At 36.7% G+C, this 16,452-nt stretch overlaps 1 protein-coding gene across 1 annotated transcript; it reads left to right on the forward strand.

Moving 5' to 3' along the window:
• Positions 1 to 217: 217 nt before the first annotated feature.
• TMA16 (translation machinery associated 16 homolog) lies at positions 218 to 16,069 on the forward strand. Its single transcript, XM_079143384.1, has 7 exons — positions 218 to 355; positions 8,501 to 8,613; positions 9,061 to 9,098; positions 10,362 to 10,446; positions 11,602 to 11,750; positions 14,347 to 14,389; positions 15,754 to 16,069. Exons 1-7 carry the CDS (start codon positions 353 to 355, stop codon positions 15,932 to 15,934), a joined length of 612 nt encoding a protein of 203 aa, XP_078999510.1. The 5' UTR covers positions 218 to 352; the 3' UTR covers positions 15,935 to 16,069.
• The last annotated feature ends 383 nt before the right edge of the window (positions 16,070 to 16,452 follow it).

The following is a 16,452-nucleotide window of genomic DNA, read 5'->3' on the forward strand; positions in this document are numbered from 1 at the left end:
TGGGTCTCCTGGGAGGGGTCCAGCCTCTGGGATGCACTTAGTAAGGGGAACTGTCCTCAAATCCTCGGCCTCGGGCTGAGCGCCAGGCTACAGTCACCCCGGGCACGAGGGAGAGCTGTTCATACCCCTAGGGCTTGAAAGTGCAACACGGGCGAGAAAGACTAGGTCTCAGTTTCCGGGGACGTTTTAGAGAAACGCACTCGCCCTTCCCCTTCCGGTCCGGTCCGTCCGCCGCGGCTCCCGCCGTACCACGTGTGTTCGGGCTGGAGTGCTGGTGTTCGCTGCTGTGGATTGGGTCCGCGATTGTCGGATCTGGAGTGCGGAGGCTCCCCGCGGCCTCCCGGACGTCACCATGGTGGGCCCCCTCCCACTTTCCTGAGCCCTGTCGGTCGGTTCCCTGGAAGGCTTTGGTGTGGCACACGGGGAGGGCGCGGGGAGGACTCTAGAACCCGGGACGAGGGGAGGAGGCTAAGCGCTTACTTTGGGTGGTGGAGCCGCCGTGGGTGGTGCGGGGCGAGGCGGCGGCGAGGGGCGTCCAGGCCCTGCGTCCGCGTCAGTGTTCCTAGGCTTTCCTAGCAGCGTGCCGGTGCCCCGCTTCTTCCCCGTCTTTCCCGGGGAAAACCTGCAGCTTTGTGTCGTAGCCGCTGAGTTCCACCAATGGACCACGCGCCCCTCTTCTCTGCCCTGAGCTGCGTCTCCTCTCCTGTGCGTCAGTTCACCGTCCTAATTCAGTGACCCATTCCCGCCCCCAGTGCCCCTTCTCTACGACCCCATTGCCATTACGGAGCTGTTTTGTTTTATTAAAAACTTTCGTAGATATAAGTGATTATTCACAGAACACGATTAGGTGTAAAGATTAACAAAATAAGGAACTCTCGTTTACTCATGTAGTTTAGTCTGTGAAAGTTTTCTATGAACCTGTAACCTTCAGGAACCCCTTAGAAGTAAGCAGCATATAAATTTTATTTTTACAGTTTTTTGTTTTTTTTTTTTTTAGTTTTCTTTATAGTTACTACCTATGTTTATATTCCAAAACAGTATGTTTTCCACTTGCCGTGTTCTTGAGATTCAGTCATAAATAGGAACATGTTTTATATACATTAATAAGTATTGAACATACATTATCCAGTTAGTTTCTGATAAAAGTTCAAAAATTTAAAATTTTTTATACTAGTAAAAAGTTATATTCTGACCACAATGTTCTTTTGTCCTTTCTTTTTCCTTTCTTGCCTCTTTTGTATGCCAGTCACTTTTGTCTGTCTTGTCTATTACCTTTTTGCTTTAGATAGTGTGTATTTGTATAATTTCAGTCTGTTTGCTGAACATGTTTATTTCCAATCCTTTATAATTTTTCAGAATGGAATAGTAAAGAAATTACGTGTAATTGTGTGGTAGGTAGGATATTGATTGGTATTTGACTATTTTTATTTTTAACCATTAGAACTTCAGTTTATAGAAATATATTGCTTTGACATAGAAGTTAAAAAAAAAAAAAAGGTGGCATGTAAATGTGTTCTCGTTGGCATATTTCTGGCCCTGTCATTTTTCTTGGTAACATCATCAGTGCTGTCAGTACAGCTCAGAATGTGGCCTCAGAGGTCTGAGTTTGGCACTTGTGATTTTTTTCAGGAAATAACTTTCTATCTGTTAAATGAGTATAGCAGAAGTTCCTACCTCATAGAAATGTTGTGAAAATAAATATAAAGTACTTAGCCCTAGTCTGGCACTTAGTAAATGTTAGTATTATTATCAATTTTAGTAATAAAAGTAAATAATAATGCAGCTTTTGTTGTTTACTTTTGTTACTTTGTTAATTTATATTTTGATTGTGAATCTTACCTGGAGCTCTGCAAGTTCTTATATATATATATATTTTTTTAAGATTAAAATAATGCAACTACATGAAGAATCTTTTTCGGTTAAGCCATCCCACTCAGTATTTCTTTATTCTGTCTAGTTTCTAGTGGTTTTCTTTATTCTGTTTGTAGTGGTTTTAAGTTTGGTTTGTGCATCATGCAAGACACTCATGGATATACACCTCTTTTACATAAGTTTGGTTATTTTTAAAATTTAAGTGTGCTTTTTGTCTTTTTCCCTAGCTAGATTATAAACCACTGAAAAGTATGGCATTATCCATTGATTTATCATATTTATTCCTATTATTCCTGGCCATTAACCACTCACGACTGCCTACAAATTCTTGATAGCAGGAATTGTGTGCTTTTGGGCTCACCCCTGTAAATGTGAGCTACAACAAAAAAATCAGTTTTCTGCTAGTAAAACTTGCTCCCAAAAGTTAGTAAAACTAAAAAATATTCATTAAAATCAACCTTGTATACCAACCATTTTTGGAACAACATCACAAGCACATGGCTTAAAAAATAAAGTGGGTTATGGAAAGTATATTAGTTTTTTGGTTACAATTAGAAAGAATTAATATAGATCCAGTAACTTAGAATTATACACTCATTTTCTTATATTTCTGGAGATCTGAGGTGCATAAATGAGTCTTGCTAAAATCAAGGTGTTGGCAGGAATATTTTCCTTGAATGTTTCATTTCCTAGAAATTATCTACTTTCTTCGACTCTTGGCTCCTTCCAAACAGTGGTCTTCCTGCCTTCCTTTTATAAGAGCCCTTAGGATTGTATTGGGTTCACATGGATAATTCAGGATAATCTGTCCATATCAAGATTCTTAATTGCATCTGCAGAGTCTCTTTTGCCATGTGTGGTAATCATATTTTCCAAGGAATTAGGGCATGGACATGTCTGGCATGGGGATGAAGCCACTGAGCCCTATTTTGCCTACCCTACAAACTAAGTTTTCTTCCAATTCTGTTGTGTAGTGCTCCAGTTGAACTGAGAAACAACTGGTGTTATCAGCTCTTAGCTCTCCATTCAGGTATTTTATATGCACATATAGGTATATATGTTCTCTGACCCTTTTTATATAAATAATATAATAGACACAGTCCAGTGGGGGCCCCCCCATTTTTTGTCTTGAGTTTAGAGAGCGGTTCATGTAAGAAAATAGATGCTATCATTTGAATGTGTCCCTCAGAAGTTTCTGTGTTGGAACCTGGGTTGTTTTATGTGGCCACGTTGGAAGAAAGGACCTAGGTGGGAGGTGTTGGAGTCATGGGGGCAGAGCCCTCCTTAATAGATTGATGATGCCCATTTCACCTGAATGGCTTAAAAAAGGGTTGACTGTCCTGGGAGTTCAGTTCCTTTTCTTTCGGGGGTGTACTCTTGGTATGTGTTCCCTTTCTCCCTTCTCGTTCCCACCAAGTTAAGAAGCAGCATGAGGCCCTCTCCAGAAGCCACTGTCTCATCTTGGATTTCCCATCCTGTAGAACTGTGAGCCTAAATAAACTTTTTTCTTCTGTAAATTTTCAGTTCTCAGGTATCCTGTTATGAGAATGGAAATTGGACTAAAATGCTTGTTTTTTAAACATTTACTATTCCATTGTTTGTTTTTACTGAAATTTATTTAACCTGATCCCTGATGGACCATTTAAACTGTTCCCATTCTTTCACTACTACAGACACTGTAATATTGCTGCATTATTTTTTTTCCCCTTTGGTACATGGTAAATACATCTGTAAAATAGTTAATAAAAGTGGAATTCTTTGGTCAGAAAATGTGTGCCACTTTTGTCTTCCAGGAACTGTCACATTGCTCTCTAGAGGACTACCAGTTTATACCCCACTGGTTTATGAGAGTCCCAGCTTAACCAAACACTCATGTATGCAGAGTTCATCATTTTTATCTTTGTCAGTCTTAACAATTCCAGTTTTTAGATGTTTTAACTTACATGTCTTTTAAATTAAACCACACATCAATTCAAACATTTAAAAAACATTTTTTACTCTTTATGACTTGTTTGTATTTTTTTTTCTAATTTTTGTTTTAGATTGTCAGTCTTTTTCTTATTAATCTTGCAGTTTGTTTATGTTAAGGGAATTGGCTATGTTTTGGTGTTGCAGATATTTTTTACAATTTGTCTTTTGACATTTGTGATACGTTTTGTACTTCAGAATTTTAAATTTTTATGTAGTGGAGTTGTTATTTTCTTTTGGTCTTCTGGATTTTATGTACTGTTTAGAAAGATCTTTCTCATTCTGAATTTTAACCTGCAAAGTCTTTTTTTCTAGGGCTTACATGATTTCATGATTTTGATTATATATGATCTATGAGGAACTTAGAATGTGAAGTGATATACCAAATTTTTAAGAAATTGTATGCTTTTTACTTTATTTGCATTTTTTGAGTACTTGAAATTTTAATGCTAATTTGAAACCTGAATGCATAGGAGATGCTCCCTCCTTTCCTTCCAAAAAACCTCAATTAAGATTTTGTGAGCTAAAGAGAGAATTGTTATCAAATATTGTTTATTGTTTTGCTACATAATATGTACTTTAAAATTTTTATTTTGTTAATGTCTGTGTGTTCAGATTCTGAATCCTTGGATGGAGAAGTAGTGATTATTTTCTATGGTAAAGTACATTATTTGGAGTTCCAAAAATGGACTTACAACTGATATTTCCAGTGCCCAGAAAATTTGGAATTTATTTATCTAGTATTTATTTCTTGGTCTAGTTTTTTAGCCAGTATGTATGTTGCAATCCTAATGGATGATGAATTATTTTAGATAAAGACAGTGCCTTCTTCCTTACTGTGTAATTGATTTCATTGAAAAAGACAGTGCCTTTTACAGGGACTGAGACACACTTACTGTTCATTTTAGTGTATACATAGCCTATCATCCTGCTTGTTTTCAGTGTCAGGTCAACATGACAGAAAATTGATTTCTCCTAGGAGCAATTAATTTAAATAGAAATAATCTTGTCAGATTGACTTCGAGTTTTACTGCTTTGTAGGTTAACATTTTACTGAGGTTTTACCTCAGTTTTTTTTAAATTTTTAAATTTTAATGTACTGAAAAATATGGAAATGTTTTGAAATCAAATCTTGCATCTTTGCCTTGTTATATATTCATATCATGCCTCGAGGAAACCTCATAAATAAATTACCATAAGAAACCATGAACTACAGTGAGTCAGAATGTGAGTTTAGTTTCTTTGTACTTTCTTTGTGCTGTCTTGGAGGTTCTTTAACTGAAATCTTCTAAAACTTTGATGACATTTTCACACAAGAGTATCAAACTTTCTAGTGGAACTTTTTGACTCTTTAAAGGAAATTTTTTTGTAGACATAAATATAATCACTGAAGCCTTTCTAACTTTATTACTTAAGTCATAGCAGTTTCATAGAGTTTATTTTTTTTCCTTAAGATTCTGTGACTTTTTTTATTGTTTTAAAGTAAAGCATTTTTTTTTATTGGTTCTGATGTATGAGATGAAGATATTTTTTTCAAACAGTGCTTGATGCCAGCTTTCTTTTTTTTTGTTTCACATTAGTTACTATCTATTCCTGTGTAATAGAAATTATCCTGAAATTTAGTGGCTTACAGCAAAACTTGTAGCTGGCCATGGTGGTACATGCCTATTCCAACCACTCGGGAAGCCGAAGCAGGAGGATCTCAAGTTCACTGCCAGTCTCAGTGACTTAGGCTCTAAGCAGCTTAGCAAAATGCCGTCTAAAATAAAAAGTGAAAAGGGCTGGGGATGTGGCTCAGTGGTTAAGTGCCCCTGAATTTGTAAGACCCCCAAAAAGGAGACCCTAACTCTGTCCCACAGATCGATGGCAACCCCAATCAACCGCAGGAGGCGTCACTTGATGCAAACTGCAGGAGGCTTTTATTCTAGCACGCTGGGACCCAACTCGTGACTCACGCAGGAGTCGAGGAGTCAAGTCCCTAGCAGAAAATCTTACAAGTTTATAAAGGCAGAAACCACACATCGGGAGGGGTCGCACACGGAAGGGGAAAAGGGGAACAAAGCCGCCGGGAAATTCCAAAGGGGGTCTGGGTTTGCTGATAACATACAACATGTTTCACAATGTTTTACAACAGGGCGTAGATTCTGGTCAACAGTTTCTGGTAATCTTATATCCTGGAACAGTTTTAAGGGCTTTGTTCCCATCACTGGGAGGGAGACCTTAGGGAGTTGAGATAAAACAGACAGCTTAAAAACATGTCTATTCTTTTCAAATTCAATCCCAGTACAGTTCTTATGGGTGGGGGACTAATCAGACATGGTCTTCCTGCATCCTCTGCTCTAAGGTTTCTCATGGTCTATTGACATAACTGAGGAGGATGCGCTTCCAAGCTCACTCACATGTTTCTCAGTTGGGTTCATCCCCTCCTGGGCTGCTGAACTGAGGACCTCAGTTCTTCACTGGCTTGCCTGGAGGCCTCTGTCATTTATGCCATGTGGGACTCTTTATTGGGCAACTTACTGTATGACACCTGGTTTCCATCAGAGTGAGCCAAGTGAGAAGACAGAAGCCAGAGTCCTTTCATACCCTAATCTTGGAATTGACATTTACCAAGTGCTGTTCTTAAAGTGAGTCACTAGGTCCAGCCCACACTCAAAGGGAGGAAATTATATAAGGACATGAATATCAGAAAGTGGGCTGCTTTGGAGATCATCTTAGAGGCAGCCTACCTCGTGTTCCAAGTTTTTATTTGATTCGTGTTTGGTAGGTAGACTTTATGCTCAAAAAATTCATATCACATCACCCCTTCTTTGTTCTCCCCCCCCCCCCCAGGTGTGCATAGAGAACATATGTGTAAAAGAATATATCTTCTGTGGTTTTTTGATGGTTATTTACTGGTGCCTGTAGCCAACTTCCAGTTATACCCTGTGTTTCAGACTTGTGCATATCTTCTCTGGTCAGGTTTATCAAGAAATGAGGAGAGCATTCAGTGCCTATTTGTTAGAAGAATGAATACATGTGTGAATGGGGAATTCATTGTCATTTTAAATAATCCTGCCAAGGGAGTTTTACAAAGACAGTGATTTTGAGCTGTATCCTATCAAAGGACAAGGAAGGGAATGAATTTTGTAGGTAACGGGAAGGGCAGTCTCAGGGTATGTTCTGGAATGGTGAGAAGTTCAGTGAGAATGGGGTAAAAAATCTTTTGTGAAGGTGTGGTTAATGCTGGAGAGGCAAGTTGAGGATAGATTGTTTTCCATGCTAAAGATGTAGGACCAAATTGTGAGCTAGTGGAGCTCTTGAAGCAGGGAGATAGACTTTTACTAGATTAGTGTTTTAGAAAGAGAAGCTCTGTGATGTCTTTGAAAAGGGACTGTCAGGGAGACCCTAAAGAGCATCCTAATCATGAGAGTTGAACTAAGGCTATTGACAGTAGTTTTGAAAGAAGATTCTGAAGACTTTTGGCATTTTAGAGTATTAGGTATGTTTGAGACCTTCAGCTGTCTGCTAATATATTTTCTTTTTCTTCATATAATAGTAGATTTGTTTTTCAGAGATTAAAGATTATATTAATTTCCTCTTTGTAACATTATGACTAAGTTTTGATCATTGGGCTGTTAAAAGAATCTGCAACTTCCCAGATCATGCTCTTATAGGAAAGGAGTATGAATTCTGAATTGTCTTTCTGACTTCTCACTGGCTGGAGAGTAGACCTGGCATTCAGCCATCTTACACTAGGTAGGAAGTTATTGCCTAACAAAATGAAAGAAGGTTGGATCGCTATGGGCTTTGTGGGGCACAGCCTCCAGCACCTGCTTTTAACAGGGAGTACTAAACTTTAGGTTAAGATATTATTATTTGGGGTTTCTATTGTAAAGAGCCAAACCTGATTCCTTGATAATATTGGTGGGATAAGATATAGGATTGTGTACTACTAATAAAAGACATAGAGTTTGGATGACAAGATGAATTGTGACCTAGTTAACTGGTGTGAGGCCTGAGTGAGAAAATAATTTTGGATTTACTGATTTTCAGTGGGAAAATATTTGGATGTGCCGATTTTGAGGTATGAGGCCTGAGTGAGAAAATAATTTTGGATTTACTGATTTTCAGTGGGAAAATATTTGGATATGCTTTTATTTGTTCCTTCTGTTCCTAATTTGCAAGACCATGAGGCCAACTTTGACTTTGCATGATTCACTGCCCACTCTTCCATGTGCATCTTCTACAAATTCCCACAAATACCCTGTGTTTAATCATCCTGTAACACAGATTTCCATGCTGGAGTGTCCTTGCTGTCTAGTTTTCTCTGTACCTATTTTGCAGATGGAATGATTGAAGAGATGAGTTTACTACCCTACTCATGCCTTTTTTATTGTCTCATATGATTGGAATATATCTGTTACAATCCTAGAAACAGACTGCTAGAATTATTTTATTTATTTATTTATTTATTTATTTTTTTGGCGATGCTGGGGATTGAACCCAGGGCCTTGTGCATGCGAGGCAAGCACTCTACCAACTGAGCCATATCCCCAGCCCCCTATTTTTCTGACTCACTGTATTTCTATTATATTATTCTTGAAATTTATTTCTAAAAGAATTAAGTGACAATAGTCAGTGTATCTGATTGTACATGCCATGTTTTCCTACATTTTAGCCTAAAGTTCCAAAGGGAAAAAGTACAGTACGGGAAAAAAAAGTCATCCATCCATATAGTAGAAAAGCAGCTCAGATTACGAGAGAGGCCCACAAACAGGAAAAAAAAGAAAAGTGAGTATCTTTTCATTATTTGTGTCCAAATTGTTCTGTGTACAGCAATATACTTTTAAGGATTTCTTGAATGAGTTAAGTATGAAGAATATCAATAATAGGAGGTGTACGTAACCTACACTGTTTCTGAGAAGAATTGAGCCTTTTTCAGATGTATGAAAAGTAATCATCTTGTTTGGGGGTTTTGTGGAGTTTAAAGGTATTGCAGTATTGCGCTTTAATCTTAGTGGCAGCAGTTTGATCTTTTGGAGTGTTCATTACTGTTTGTGGGAAAGTATTCTGTGTATCACAAAACCCATCTAAACATCCATAATCCAATCAAACTAGATGTCAAAGGATCATGTTTAAATTTAAGTTCTTTTGGTAGTTCCCTTTTTTGTTGGTTTTTTGCCAGATTTTTAAAATTTGCTTTGTAAATTTTCTAACAAATATTTCTTTTTTTCCAAGGTTGAAGAATGAAAAGGCCTTACGTCTCAATCTTATTGGTAAATGGGTTTGCTTACTTAAAATTCTGGCTATATAGTGAATGTTTGTCCTATGCCTTCTTTTTTTTTGTCTTTTAACCCTAGTAAAACACTGTTTTTATCAGTCTTTTTTTAAATCAAGACTTGAGTAAAACAAAACAAAATGAAGCAAATCATTAAATATTTAGAATAAATTATGTTAGTGATTCTCCAAAAACTATTTAGTTTGTGCTTATCTATCCACTTATTTTAGATATTTTGCTTTTTATTTTTACTTATTTATTTTTATTAAAGCTTTGTAGTTATATATAGTAGTTGGGTTCATCCCAACAAACTCATACATGCATAGAAATTGATTTCAGTTCATGATCTCTCTCTTTGCCTTTGCCTTTTCTTTCCCATCCTCCTTCCCCTCTCCCATTCTCCTTTCTCTGTTCTACTAGACTTCCTTTCAATTATTTATATTTGATTGGTTCTTTTTACTTGTGCATAAAGATGAAGTACCTTGTGGTATATTTCTATATGCACAATTTCATAATTTTTTAAGAATTCATTTTGTATTGTCTTCCCTTACCCATTCTTCCACTGAACATCTTGATCTTTTTTCTTCTATATTACTAATCTTTCCTTTATCTTTATGTTATCCTGCCCTTTCTTCCCCCTTTCCTTTATTGTACTCCAGCTTCCACATATTAGAGAAAACATTGGTCTTTTGAGTTTTCTGGTTTTGACTTATTTCACTTAGCATGATATTCTTCATTTTCATCCACTTACTGGCAAATGCCATAATTTCATTCTTTTTTTGACTGAATAGAACTAATATATCTGTGTGTGTGTGTGTGTGTGTGTCAGTGTCAGTCACAGTTTATTAATCCATTCATCCATTGATGGACATCTGGGTTGATTCTGTAATTTAGTTATTGTGAATTGTGCTGCAATAAGCATTGATGTGACTGTGTCACTGTAGTATACTGATTCTAGATCTTTTGGGAAAATACCAAAGAATGGGATAGCTGGGTTATATGTAGTTCCATACCTAGTTTTTTGAGGAATCTCCATACTGCTTTTTGCTTTTTAAATACTTACAACTTCATATTCTATTAGACTCTGCCTGCCCACCTGTCTTTCTGGTTTAATTTGTTTTGAGTTCACACAGAGCTTTATATTTAGCATTAAAATAAATTTTGATTCTCTTTGAAACACATTGATGTTGAGAATATAATAAACCTCTTTGCTTAAATGATGACTTGTCATGCTAAAAACTGTTGGTATTTTTATTTATAGGTGAAAAACTGCAGTGGTTTCAGAATCATCTGGATCCAAAAAAATCGGGGTATTCAAAGAAAGATGCTTGTAAATTAGTTGAAAGGTAAACATTGAGCATATTATAAGCAAAGGGACAGAATAGGAAATTCTTGAACCTGGTTTTTAGAGACAGAGCTCTGACCTGGGATTGCAGATAAGCAAGTAGACATTGTTATCAGAAAGAATTTAGATTTGTATCATAGCTTGGTCTCTTTAGTAGCTTCATAGTCCTTCTGAGCCTCAGAGTAATAGTCAGGCTGGCTTCTTGGGATCAAGGCAGGTTTCCTGGAGGTGTCATTTGCCTGGGCACTCATAGGTGGGGATTAGTAGGCCATTGTAAGAAAGTTCAAAGGGCTTTTAGCCCAAGTGAATAATATCTAAAAGGCCTAGAGGTGACAGCAAAGATGACACTTGTAGTGACCTGCCAGACATTTAATGAGTGAAGTAACAAGTTCAAGGAGGGAAGTGTGGTGGGTGTAATAAGTAACAACTGTCTTGGGAAGGACCTCAGGTGTCTGTCTTAGTGTCTGGGCCTTATCTAAGGGCATTAGGAGCTGTGGGTAGCTTCTACAGAAAGCACCTGAGTGATCATATCTAAACTTCAGGAAGGTCACAGATGTGAGAATAAAGGAATACAGAGAAGGACACGTGGCTTTGGTCAGGATGTGGGCAGTCCAGGCAAAAGATGATGGGGGCCTCTGCCTGGTATGATGAAGAAGAATGAAAGATTCCAGAGATGTGAAGAATGTAGAAGTCCTAGTCTTTAATGAAAACTTATATGTAAAATAAAAGGGAAAGAGGAGTCAAGCAGGATGCCTGCACACTTTGCTTGGACGGCTGAATGAATGATCATAACCGTTCCCTGAGGTAGAGGGCCCAAGAGATGAGTAGGTGGTGGGGGATAGGCAGGGGCAGGGTGATGACAATTCTGGTGTGTTGATGGTGAAGCCACTAGGGGACAACTAAATAGATCTGGACAATGTAGTTGAATATGAGAGTCCTCACTTCAACAGATAGCAGGCTGTGATTTGGTCACTGAAAGTGAAGGATATGGTCAAGTTATCCAGGGAAGAGTGTAAGAGGTCTAAGGACATAAGGAAGTCAGAGGAACATAAAAATATAAAGACATCTAAAGATTAGAGATTAAGTTTTAAATGACCAAATGTGAGCCCAAATGTATAGACTTTTAAAAAATTCAAATCATTTAAATATTTTTTAGGTATTTAAATAGATTTAGCAGTGAGCTGGAGCAGATCGAGTTACATAACAGCATCAAAGACAGGCAGGGACGGCGGCACTTCTCCCGGGAAGCAGTTATCAAGCAGACGATGGAGCGTGAGCGACAGCAGTATGAAGGATATGGCCTTGGTGTGTGCTCCATGTTTTCTTTCTAAAATAATAATGGTATTAGATTTGTAATTTATTCAAAGGCTCAATTTTATTTATTCTATTGATTTAGTTTGATTTTTTTTCCCCTTTGATTTCCTTTTCTGTGTGTATAGAATAACCTTTGGGTTCATTTTTCCCCATACATTCCCAACCAAACTATCAGTTGTGTGACAGTGACATCCTATCTTTCTAGTGCAATAATAATGTTTCCCTTTTCTTTTCAGTGTGTACCTAATTTGTTTTCTTATAGGATTATTACTAGTCATCTCCAACTGTACCTAATTGGAATAGGTATCGTGTCCTTCTCGTTTTCTAATTCTTGCTCTATCTAGCTCCATATTTAATCATCCTTGCGAAACTATAGAAATCAAAATTTATTTCTCTGCATTGTATCATGTCTAGTTAATTCCCAAAGATAAGTATATTATTAGTTTGGTAACACTATCTGCAAAAAATCACTTAGTAGAAGATGCTAAGACTTGCAAAGCCACAAATTGGTGGTTACCCAAAGGCTGCATGGCCTGCAAATAGTATTTGATTAGCTTACTGATTGTCGGTATTAAGGGGGGAAAAAAAAGAAACACCTGGAGATTTCAACTGGAAAAATACAGATTTCTGGTTTCTTTTAAAAAACAAAATGATCTGGCAGCATCATCTCTGGGAGTAGAGTAACAGCTGTCTCTCCTGGACCTGGGCATATATTCTAAAGTTTGCTGTGGTCCTGACCCTTATTTTGTTCGTATGTCTTACCTGGTCCTGGTAGGCATTTGTGTTATGAGGCTTTACTCAGAAGGTACATTAAGTGAAATATTAAGTAGCAAAATTAAGTTTTTAAGTTTTCATGAAAACATAGGACCCTAAGCAAATTGTTCTGGGGTAATAGAAATTTTGCAGTGAATGACTGTCCGTTTTTATTCTTGAGAATTGAGTTTTATTACTGAAAGAGCAACAGAGAATAGCTGTAGAATTAGTTTTCTCTTCTAGTTTTCTCCCTAGGTCACTGGTCATAATTTTGCTAAGAGCTAAATCTCCTCATCCTAACCAACTAAAAGTTGGCTCATATCCAACTTACTTCTTTTTTCTATATACCCCATTTTTTAGTTAATCTCTTTCAGATCCATGGGTTTAAATCCCATCTAAATGCTAATAACTTCAATATTCATATGGTCAACCCTGTCTTGTCCCCAGATCTCCAGACTTGGATTATTAAACTTGGATATCTCTAACTCTCTACTTGAAGGTCCTACAGGCTTTTCAAAATCAACCCGTTAGAAAGCAAAGTCCTGCTTTTCTCCTTTAAAACTTGTGCCTCCTGCAAGTTCCATATTTCAGTCAGTGGTATCACCGCTTGCCCGGTTGCTCAAATCAGAAACTTGAGAGTCCATTTTCACAGTTCACCAACAGCAGAGCATATCTTTAATCTTAATGACTTTTACCCATATTATTACCACCTCCCTAGTTCAAACCACCTTCATCTCCCCTGTATCATTAGTACAGTCTCCCTTTTGGTCTCTGCTCCCACTCTTCCCCTTGCAGTCTGATCATCATGAAGCAGCCAGATTGATCCGCAGGAATTAGCAGAGCCCATCCAAGCAAAACATACGCTGGTGATAGAGCCAGTGCTAGACCTCAGATCCAGTGATCTTCTGACTATGCCCTGTGCTTCTTCCAGAATCAGGGAGCATAGCTGGTGAAAGGCGGCTTGTGAATTCTGACTAGTTTGCAAGTATGTAGAACATGTGGACATATGGTCACCAGAAGTCAGTTTTATACGTTTTGAGAAGACCAAATATGAACACCTTTCCCCTTTTACTCTCTGGTAATATAACTGTTTCTGACTCATTAGGATACCTTTTTAAAAATATTTGTGCTTGATTTACATCTTCTAAAATCTATCCCCTCATCCTCTTTACTTTCTGAAAACTATAGAAGTCAGCATACAGTTGTATCAAACATTTTTGTTTTTATCTTCCATTAATTGATATTGCAGTTATTTAATATTTTATTACCTTGGCCAGATGGTTGTTTTCAGCAATAAAAGTGAAAGCATATTAGTTTATAACTTTATAATGATCATGGTAAGGAACTCCCACACATCTAGTTTTTATGAAAAATGGATTTAAATTTTATTGACCTTCTTTGAGCATCTATTTGCTTATACCTTTAAAACTTTTTAAATTTTAAAGTGCTATTTTTAATATTAAATTATTTTTACTTTCCTTAGAGAAACTCTACTATGTCATGGTTACATATATACTTGGAAAAATTATACTTTTCACCAAGAAGAAAATATAAAACACCTTGGCATGCTGTTTCTAATAGTTTAGTTTAATTTCACAAATTCTGTGTTAGGATGTATTATTTAATAGCATTCTTCTTAATTCACCTTAAACTGAACTCTTTATACTTGCTAGACTTTATAAGTTAATTATAATAATGCTTTAAAATTGTGTTTTCCTTTCCATATTCTTTGTATAAGTTATTTGTTGCATATGACATAATAAATGAAGAAACTAAAAAATGATGTAATTAAGAAAGAAAATGTTTAATGGCTATAAATTGTTTTCTTTTCCAGAGATCCCAGACATTTTAAATGCAAACAATCTGAAAACTTTTAGGTAAGTGTTTCTTTAATTGTTCCTTGAAAGCTGTATATAAAATACATGAGGCCTAAACTTCTTCCTTTTAAAGTCTAGACATTAACTCTAAAAGAGATTTCTTTCAACCTTTTCTATTTTATTAATACTTCCCACATTTGTATTTATTTGAATACTTAATACCTGCTACAGTGATGATGACATACTTCTTCATAATAGTTTAAAATATTTTAGTACTTGATGGCTCAGAGTCAGATTCTGAAACTATTCTAGCACCTTCTTCTAGAGAGAAGGTATTTAATGGTAAGCGATGCCAGGGAGAGATTTAAGTCAGTCGGAACCCCTTTCTTCAGAGGTCTCTGTAATAGTACCCCTTGTCACCAGGGAGACTGCTGAGTAGGGTTTTAAGTTTTTGTTCTCAGATTAATCATTTTGATTTTGAGTAGCCCATGTTGATAGACCTGATTTTTTTTTTTTTTTTTTTTTTTTTGGCATTGTACATTTTCTTTTTTTGTTGTTGTTTTTAGATTTTTAAATTTTGTTTTAATTAGTTACACATGACAGTAGAAAGTACTTTGATAAGATAAATTTAAATCCAGGCAAAATCATATGTAAAATTTGCTCCTTATTTCTGAAACAGTGTTTGTTCTGCGTCTTCCAAAGAAAATCAGAAATGAGAGGAGAGATGAACATAGTCTGTTAGCATTGCTGGTTAGAGTTCCATTCTTAAAACTGCCTTCACGTTATTCCTCAAGTAATTGAATACAGAATTGTCACAGAAAATACCGAGGTTGAAAAATTGGAAATTTCTCTATAAAAGTTGTTTGATTACTGATTGTTAACTGTGATATATCGTATGAAAACACAAACCTTTCTGGTTGTCAATTTATAGCATTGCCAGGGATGACATAGTTTCTACTTCTGAAATCTTAAGCCATTTAGCTGCAAGGGTGGGGTGATGAGGGGAGAGTTAGTTATTGAAACAGGTGAATGCTTTAAAATTGTGTTTTCCTTTCCTTATTCTTGGTATCAGTTATCATTTGTTGCATATGTACTTTGCAAGAAAGTACAAAGGAATGGAATAGAGCCTTCTTATAACTTTCAAATATTTTGCTGTTTGCTTTTGATATTTTAAATATGTGGGATTCCCTGTGCAGGTATTGCTACTGTAGATGAATGAGAAAATGCCAAAAGTATGGAAAAATCTAACCTCAGTTCTTGGACGTTGGTTTTTTCCTTGTTCATTTATATTGGTTCTTCCTAGTACCCTTGATATCTGTTGTAAATTTATACACTTTCTTCCGGTATTTTCAGAGTTTTGCAAATTGACTGTCTCCTTTTCACCTCAACTCCTGCCAATACTCTGTACTCTCTCTTTTGTCTAGGGAATGGGATTTTGATCTGAAGAAATTGCCAAACATTAAAATGAGAAAGCTCTGTGCTAATGATGCAGTTCCTAAGAAGGGCAAGAGGAAAACTATTTTAACTGTAGACAAAAATTTAGATGAATTGGAACTAAAAGGTGAATCAGATGACTCAGATGAAGAAATGACTCCAGTAGCTTGATTGTCTTTACTGGAGTTGAAAATAATTTGAGAGCTTCAAGTCACACTCATTAATTTTGGTAAATAATTATCTAGACATAAGAATTTGCTATTTACTTCATTTTCCTGTATAACGAGGGTCCCATTTGTAGTTTAAAAAAATGTTATGATTTTTATTTAAAAATGAAGGCTTTTCATTTATATTGTTGCTAAAATAGGTATAAGTTGTATTAGTCTGTTTTCAATTGCTATAATAAAATACCCAAGGCTAGGTCGGTTGCTTATTAAGAAAAGACATTTCTTTAGCTCATGATTTTGGAGGGTGAAAGTCCAAAGGAACGACCCTGGCAAGGGCCTCTGGTGATATCACTTCATAGTGAATGACATCACAATCCATGCAGGAGGGTGGTGAGACAGGACACCAGAGAATAGGAAGGCTAGTAATGACTTCTTACTAGGCCCACCTGTTAAAGGTACCACCACCTCTTAACATTGCCACACTAGGCACCAAGCTGCCTGTACATGAGCTCTTGAGGGACA

This window comes from Sciurus vulgaris (genome assembly GCF_902686455.1).
Source record: "Sciurus vulgaris genome assembly, chromosome: 5".
NCBI lineage: Eukaryota > Metazoa > Chordata > Mammalia > Rodentia > Sciuridae > Sciurus > Sciurus vulgaris.

Excerpts from the sequence above, each read along its gene's own strand:
- TMA16 (XM_079143384.1), top strand. Across the intron at positions 9,099-10,361 it reads CTTACGTCTCAATCTTATTG|GTGAAAAACTGCAGTGGTTT; the intron begins GTAAATGGGTTT and ends TTTTATTTATAG. Across the intron at positions 11,751-14,346 it reads GTATGAAGGATATGGCCTTG|AGATCCCAGACATTTTAAAT; the intron begins GTGTGTGCTCCA and ends TTTCTTTTCCAG.